The sequence below is a fragment of the Lactuca saligna genome, chromosome 2, assembly GCF_052625555.1.
Source record: "Lactuca saligna cultivar CGN05327 chromosome 2, ASM5262555v1, whole genome shotgun sequence".
Lineage (NCBI taxonomy): Eukaryota > Viridiplantae > Streptophyta > Magnoliopsida > Asterales > Asteraceae > Lactuca > Lactuca saligna.
Genome location: NC_136418.1, coordinates 35,150,169 through 35,159,246, shown reverse-complemented (window position 1 = coordinate 35,159,246; position 9,078 = coordinate 35,150,169). Strand labels below are relative to the sequence as shown.

General features: G+C 39.1%; 1 protein-coding gene across 1 annotated transcript; it reads right to left on the bottom strand.

The window, feature by feature from the left end:
• Nucleotides 1-3,891: 3,891 nt before the first annotated feature.
• On the bottom strand, nucleotides 3,892-4,842 carry LOC145029646 (uncharacterized). Its single transcript, XM_078978138.1, has one exon. The coding sequence runs from the start codon at nucleotides 4,840-4,842 to the stop codon at nucleotides 3,892-3,894; it is 951 nt and encodes a 316-aa protein (XP_078834264.1).
• Nucleotides 4,843-9,078: the final 4,236 nt, after the last annotated feature.

Below are 9,078 nucleotides of genomic sequence, written 5' to 3'. Positions count from 1 at the left end.
CCTTGTGGATACCCCGAAGTACTGCCTCACAACCCTATATTAACTAGTTTACGTGTAGTGTAGTATTGTTCTCTTGTACTTGAAATTGTATGTATTACCTTGTAGTAGTGTACTTTATATTGTAAATAGTTATACTGAGATAATTATTTAGTAGTGAAACCTTAAATTAGTGATATAAAGTAGGGTTCCATAAACTATACCTATTATAGTTTATATACTTGTTCCTGTATAGTGTTCCTGAACTTGTAAAATAGTGTAGTGGTTCCCAAACTATACCAATTATAGTTTAAATGTTCTTGTTTCATATAATCAACTTAGAAAAAATAGTGTAATGATTCATAAACTATACCAATTATAGTTTAGATGTATGTCATGTAATGTACTGAAGCATTTGCAATTTAACAGTGTGTGTAAAGCGGTAGTGAGAGATTTATGGAAAATACTCTTTTGCTTGAAATGCTACAGATAAGTTATATGTATATATATATATATATATATATATATATATATATATATATATATAATATTTTGATAAATGTAGTGATAATCGGTTTGAAACAATTGCAAATGGTTTGAAATCGTTTAAATGTTAACAGAAGATTCCTTATGTTTAACTTGTATCCCCCCTAAAACATTGAAAAATAGTGAAAACGTAGGGGTATGAACTCACACCTATTATGTTCGAGCCTGGATAGCGGAACTGTAGAGAGGATCCTCGGGCTAGCATACATGGAAGGAACGGTATCCTAATATTATTTAAACACATAATCGTATTTAAATTAGTGAAATAATTTATTAAATTGTTAAACAACACTTAATTTATGTAAGGAATTTCTTACAAAAATTACTGAGAATTGTTTGAAGGGTTGTTAAGGGTTTTCGGTCTAGCCTTCACCGAAATCCTTGATTTCGGTCTTAAAACCTCAACCGAGAACCAGGTTCTTGGTCTGAAGGTGTTCTCGGTTAGGAACGAGTTTTCGGTCCAAGGTGATTTCGGTCAGCTTGAAGATTTGAAGATTGCTCTTGGTGTTCTTGGTGAAAATTATGAAGAGTTAAAGGATTTTTCTTGAAGGTTTGAAGGTCCTTGTATGATACTTGAGAGCAAAATGGGAGTGTTTTCGATTGAAAAAGTGAGAAAATTACTTATTTTTCTGGGATGAATATATATATATATATATATATATATATATATATATATATATATATATATATATATATATATATATATATATATATATAATTGGGTTTTCGGCTAGAAAGGAAATTTTGATCCGAGAAGTTTGGGGTTCGAATGTTCTCGGCTGAAAAGGGTTTTCGGTGCAAGGGTTCTCGGTTCCAAAGAACAAATTTTTGATTTTTAAGTGTATTTTATTCCATACACTTATATAAAAACATCATTTATGTAATTTAAATCATATCTAACCCTCATGAATTTAATGAGATAAAAGAAACTCGAAATTTATTTATAGAATTTGACTTTTATTAACTTGAAAAATAATGAGTTGCTACAAAGGCTCCAAGGCCGAACTACTCTATTGTATGAGTAAAATTTTATGTTTTCGTATGATTTTGTATGATGTAGTCATATAATTTATGTAATGAGCTAATCTGGGCTTAGAGTCATCATGGACTCGAGGTTGATACTCACCCAGGGGTTGATTTGGACCCGACACAGCTACTTGCTATTATTTTGGGTTGATATAGACCCGGTGGTTGATATAGAACAGAAACAACCACATGTTGTTATATTATATGTATGTTGTATGTGGTGTTTTGGGAAGCTCACTAAGCTTGTACTTATAGTTTGTTTGTGGTTTCAAGTTCATCTAGTACAAAAGGGAAGGGCTCGACCTGATGGCTTGCATCCACCCGTATGATGTAGTTTCCTTCTAATTTGATGTGTACTTTGGTAATAACTCTTATTTGACATACCATGGTTGGTTTCTTATGAATATTTGATGGTTTTCGATTAAAATAAAAATGAAAAAATTCTCACTATTTCGGGACGTTACAAGTTGGTATCAGTGCCTTTGTTTGAGGGAGTCGGGCACACTCTAAAGAGCATAAGTTTCTGAAAAGAGTTTTTTAAAGAAAAAGGGGTGTGATACGTGTAATTGGCTGATCTCAAGTAAGTGGCTCCCAAATTACCCATACCTATGTATTATAAGTAGTATGCTTTATATAATAATTGCATGCTAGATGCTATGTATTACTTGGAATTGATATTGGCTCAGTTATTTGCTAAGTGTATGGTTTCAAATTTGTATATGATTAGGATTGTATAGCCCTATATTAATTGATTTAGCCTCATTTCATATTCCTTGTTTCGTTGTGGACTTAGGGTAGAATCATCATTTGACAGTCTATGTGATCCTATTTTGTGTATAACTTGCATGTGTAAGGCAACCAACGGTTTTGATTAACGTTCTTGGTATTGCGAATGGTGGGATTTGAGAATTCCTTGGAGAGTCTAGGATATGTATGCGGCATAGCATAGGATTATTATATGGTTTTAATGTGGTGACTTAGAGGAATCAGGAGTGACCTTGAGGAAGGTACATGTAGGTGTGAAAGGTAGTATTAGACCCATACTACTAGAAGCACAAGACCTATACTAGAGACAAGAGCAGATCTGGAAACTCTAAGTAGGGGTGGACACTCTCGACCCAACCCGTAACCCGACAATGACCCAACACGAAAATACATGGGTTTGATTTGAGATTTTCAACCCATCAACCCATCAACCCGCCAACCTGTTTATTTCATGGGTTGAGTTGGGTTACCTGTTTGGGTTCGTGGGTCAACCTGCCAACCCATATATATATATATATATATATATATATATATATATATATATACAAACACACACACATTAAACTAATTGTCAGTTCAATACATATCGATTGAAGGCAAACGGGCAACAAGCTGCGCTGCTAGCCCTTTCTGGATGGCAAAACCAATTCTTTTGAAAACAACATTTGTGGATCTAGGAGATATGAAATTAGAATGCATGACCTGTTGGACTCTATCAAGGAGCTCCACCGCCTCTGGTGCGAGAAAACCAAATGTATCGAATGCAAAAGGAACAAACACATGTTGATTTTCTCTACATGCATTCTTGTGCTTTACCATTTTGCACGCAGCGGCATTCAAAGCGGCATGCCTAGCTGCGAAACCTCCGCTCCCCAAACCAATGAGAGGAGATACACCAGTAAGATCCACGCACGCATGCTTCCCTCCTATCCATCCAAAGACCAAAATGTCAATCGGTCTAAGTGTGGACCTGCCATCCTGCGGGTCCGTCAAAAAGTTCACTGGCGCTTCTTTCTTCACAAATATACCAGCACTCCGACAAACATCAAAGAGAACATCCTGAACAACCTCATGTCTATACTTGAAACCAGGGAGCTCTGTATAATGAACCGCGTGTTCCCCAAAGGTATCCAAACATGCCTTGCGACAAACTGGGCATATCTCGTCAATTGGGAATATGGGAATCATGAGGCGGTAACGAAGGATAGTTCGGTACTCCACAGGAGACATATGTTGGCCAAGACCATCAATAGGGATACTTAGCAGAAAATCCTGAGCATGAGGCGCCCGCAGACACTCAAAGACTGCTTTCTGTCTGACAGTCATATCGAAGTTGACTTCCATATCTTGGACGATTTTGCTAAAAAGGGCACACGCCAAAGCTTTTTGGGATTTAGGGGCGCGGGGCGGGGGGGGGGCAATGTCCTTATTAGTGAAACCGCTATAGTCAGATCCCGGAATCGTATCACGGAGACGAGTCATAGCACATAGATAATCCGAGTCCATACCACATATGCCACTGTTACGAAAGATGTGGTCTTGTAATGCCCAAGATTGGGCCCTCGAGGCTACAAATGCTTAGGAGGAAACCTCGTAGGCCGAGTACAAACCCAAGCCACCGAAACGAATAGGTAAGGAATCCAAGCACCACTGAATGTCTCCAAAGAAGGGGCCTCCACATACCACCATATCCTCGATAGACCTGCGCAATCCCTTGTCAAAGAATAACGCTGCCTCTTCTATGTGTACCGACTGACATGTTCTTAAACCAAAGAAAAGTTTTGCAATGCCCATACATGATCGAAACAAAAGGAGCTCACTCTGCGGGTCACATAGTTGTGGAAGAAGGCCCATCAAATCAACAACATTGACCGCTCTTTTCATGGCCAGCCCGCTAATAAACCCTACGTCTCTGCTAACAGCCCCCACCCCCCCCCCCCCAAGGAGTTTCACCCCCAAAGAAGGTCTCCCTATCTCCATCAAGAATAAATCAGCCCGAAGCTTCCTACCATCACATGAGGGCCAAAAAATCTCCGTTTTCTTAATGTTCAACTCAAGACCCAAACCTGGACCATGAAACCGAATTATGTTGAACACTTTAGCCACCTCCTCTGAATCCCCAATGAAAGTCCCATAATCTAGGTACCAAGCATGGAGAAGGAGCTTACAACTGTCTCTAATCTTTTGCACAAGCGGGTGCAAAACAAGGGCAAAAAGAAGAGGGCCCAAGGGGTTACCTTGCTGCACCCCAGTGGCAGACCATATATGTTGTTCTCCGATATAAAGTCTCGCTGCTTGCCCGTACAAGAAATTCACCCACAAAGAAATGGAATGGCACATTTTCTTAACCTCGTGGACGAATGCTGAACGATCCACCAGGTTAACGGCATTCGAAAAATCCACAGTCAGCATCACAAGAGACCCATCAGCATGGTGTTCACTCAACACCCTATTAGCACTGTGTAACACATCCTCAGCACCGCCAGATACACCAAACCCAAACTGAAAATCATTAAGGTACTTCGCCATTTCTTTACCCACACCTTTCATGGCAACCTTGGAAACCAGACGTCACCATATAGTGCCTACTGCAATCGGACGGATCCCGTTGTCAGGTTTAAGTAGAGGCATGAGAGGATCATATGCAACAAACTCTGCCAAAATGGTTGCACATCTTCCCTCTAACCATAAATTAACAATTGAAGTAATAGCATGTATGAGATTTGTGGCAATAGCAGATCCTTCTCCACAAAGGGCGTCTAGTAAGTGTTGAACCCTCAAGCCATCTCTCCCATAAGAAGTTCCTTTAGGGAAGGATTTGATGCAACTAAATACACAATCAAAGTCTGCTACGAGGGGAGGTTCAGAAATTATAGGGCTCGGCATAGATGGGGGTGGTTTGAAAGGGTGTTTTTCCTCCAAAGCTTTAATAGTATCACCATTATATGGTACAACACCCGATGAGCATAACACTTTCACTGTTGCGGTAAAATGACCATCTGCAACCTTACGGAGGCACTGTCTGATGTTGGTGTTACTTGATGTAGCCTCCTTCTGAAGGATGCCTCCACCCTGTCTCATAGCTCCAACCTTAGGATTATCTAACATATTTTGAACTAACTTTGTGATACCACCCTCTTTCCCCCATGTATCCAAGGATTTCAGGATGGAGCTTTGCTGTAAAGATTTTCTATTCCCAGACCTACATTCTTCTCTATTTTGGGTCTAAACACCTGCAGTGTGCATCGAGGGAGAAGTAACAAACACATCCATGCCTCAACTGAGACAGGTTGGGCAATCACCTTGTAAAGAGCGATCTTCAAAGCCTGAGAGAAAGCAAGACGACAACTATGGGGGATACTGTTGACAGTAGTGATAGGCTCTTTAAAAACATGATCAAGGAGCGCAACATCAAAAACCAAACCTCCAAGAGCATTTGTCACCGACTCTTTATTTGACGGCTTTGGAATACCAACAATACAACGACTCGAACCGTCATTCCCTGTAACAAACCTCACACGACCATCCGGGTGATGACAATAACAGCTCTCTCTCTCTCTCTCTCTCTCTCTCTCTCTTTATATATATATATATATATATATATATATATATATATATATATATATATATATATATATATATATATATTACATTCAAAAAATAGATATATTTAATTATTAATGAAATTTGATTTTCTTATATATTCGTAATATTTCGTATCATTGTATTCATTTTGTATTCATATGTGGCTAGTCTGCGTTTGCGGTGCCCTAATAAAAGAAAAAACATATGTCATTTTTAGATACTCACCCGATCACGAACGAAGAACACATTCACTTTGTCTGAATGTTTTCCTTTTTCAATTTTTATTTGGATGTTAATGACTTTATGAATATTTGTTGAAACCCTTTTTTTATGTTAATGACTTTAATCAGTTCGACTTTATGTTGAAAACCCTCATTTTTTAAAATGCGTTGCTTATTTAATAAATGAATTATATCGCTTGGGATCGACCAACTAACTTTTGAACCGACGAACCCACATACTTAAACAAGTTATATGGGTTAGGTTAGGTTAAGGTTTCCAACCCACCAATCCGCTAACCCATATATTATATGGGATGGGTTGATTTTATGTTTTTTGACCCGCTAACCCACTAACTCGTGACCCGCCAACCTGAACCTAACCCGATTGCTAGACCTAACTCTAAGGAGGCATGTGTAGAGGAATCCCCTTGAGTCCTTTCTTGATTGTTTGTATGTTGCGTTTTAGTTTGTAGGATGGTGATGATCATTCGAGGAGGTTCTGGCTCTGGTTCTGGTTAAGGTTCTGGCTCTGGCACAAAACCTATTGATGAGCGTCTACGTGAGTTCATTTCGGCTGAGGTTACTCGTGGTATCTTGGATGCTACCCTTTGTTGTTCGGTACCATCAAGGAGAGGATTTTGGAGCTGATGGATGAGACACTCATGGCTTTTCTTGTTGAGATTTTTTTGGGTCAGATTGGAGCTCGAGTTCCCTCATTTCGGGATTTCAAGGCTTGTTGAACTCCTGAGTTCTTTGGGGCTAAGGACTCCATCTCTAGTTGCCACTGGATCACTGACATGGAAAATAATCAATGGACAAGATTTTACCTTGATTGGGCAAAGGTAGGGATTACATTCTACCTGCTGAGGGACAGAGCAAAAGACAAGAGGAGGAGGTTACCCGAGTTGTTGGGACAATAACAGTGGCAGTGATGACATAGGAGGATTTTTTTCAGAGATTCTAGAGGGAGTTTGCACTAGCTATCAAGCTACAACAACTAGCGAGGAAGTTCCAGGACCTTCACTAAACTACTGAGACTATGGCGGAGATCACCACCATGTTCCGAGAGAGTGCTCTATTGGTTTCGTAGTACGTTGCGGATGAGGAGATAAAGAAGATGAGGTATCCTAACATGTTGAAAGACAGCATCAGGGAGTTTGTGAGCTTTTCTGGGTGCATGGCCCTGAATGATATGATTGAGAGAGCATGTGGATGGGAAATTGAGTTGGAGCTTTTGTCAAAGTGTAAGCGGGAGCAGGTGCAGATTGTCGTAGACCAGGCCAAGAAGGCCAAGTTTTTTTATTCGCATTCTAGGGACTAGCAGAGTCGAGGCCATTGCATCAAGTGTGGCAAGCAACATAGTGGGGCATATCGGTCAATAGGTTCGAGCTATTACAGGTGTCGGAATACTGGTCATATGAGTAGGGATTTCCACTTGAGCACATTGATCTACTTATATTGAAATTAGATCATCAATAAAAAGGCCGATTTTCCGAGATTTTAAGGAGGAGTTGTGCCAGCACCTGCGTCATCCACATTGAGGATTACTGATGGCTGCTAGGGCAAGGCGGAGGCTCCTGTGGTGAGAGCAGGGCATTAATGGTATGTGTTTTATATCTACTTTTCATTGATTTCCTTGTTTATGCTTATGATTACTTTGAGCTTGTATGCGGACCTTTTCGGTCAATGGTATGACCGCTCATGTTCTGTTTGATGCGGGTTCTACTAGATTATCGATGCTCCCAATGGGGCCATGAATCATTGTGAACGGCAGTTGGTGAGATTTTAAACACCAAGTGGGGTTGAACTAGTTATTCTTAGTGAAAGAGATTTGCATGGACCAACTCTCTATTCAGCTGGGAGAGCCAAGAGATATCTTTAGTAGGGTGGTTTTGGGTTTGCAACTTATGTTGCAGACACTAGAGTTGAGGGTAGGATAGGGTTGAGTGGAGTACCCATTGTTTGGGATTTCCCCGGTGTGTTTCCTGAGGACTTATAAGGAGTGCATCCCGAGAGGCAGGTGGAGTTTCATATTGATCTGATTCCTGGTGCAACTTTGATAGCCAAAGCACCATATCTCCGGACACCCCTAGAGATGCAGGAGTTGTCTACGTAGCTTCAAGAACTGCAAGACAAGGGTTTTATTCCTCCGAGTAGCTCTCTGTGGGGAGCACCGATTCTGTTTGTGAAGAAGGATAGTTAACAAAGGATATGTATTGATTACATGTGTCACACCCCAGCCGGCAGCGGAAACACCAGGAAGTGTAACGCCATTCTTTTATTACAGTTATACAACATATTTTGAACAGTACAAAAGAGTTTTATAAACTACATAACTTTATTGATGATAGAAACTTATGGTATTCTTGTTTCATAGAATTCACTATTTCACATGTCCTAACTTATATATATATATATATATATATATATATATATATATATATATATATATATATATATCCCATATTAAAAGAAAGGATAATAGTAAAACTTCTCTTGTTCAAGTAACAATCCAACTTATCAAGTTCCTGAAAACACATGTGTTTAGAAAATACATCAACATAAAGTTGGTGAGTTCACATGTTTTGATTATCAGAAAATAGTATTTTTCCAAGTCCAAAAAGTATAAAACTTAGTTTGAAAATGTCTTTCAGACTCATACCTATCTCTAACATATTGTATATATCCTAGGTATAGTAGTTACCTAAGTGATACCTATAATTTCCATATACTATGAGTATAGGTTTTTGTAATCCTAAACCAAGGAAGGTTACTACGTATAAATCTTATTTCAATTTTATACCAGTATGTGTGCTAGGTATAATTGTCTACTTAATGAAAAAGTAGTATACCTACAAGTTTCTTGTACCTATAGTATAACTGTTTGGGAAACTTATACTTAACATTCACACTTGTATATCGACAAAGTACGATGTTTCTAAAATTATGCTACTATGAG

Excerpts from the sequence above, each read along its gene's own strand:
- LOC145029646 (XM_078978138.1), bottom strand. The coding sequence starts at position 4,842 with ATGGCGAAGTACCTTAATGATTTTCAGTTTGGGTTTGGTGTATCTGGC.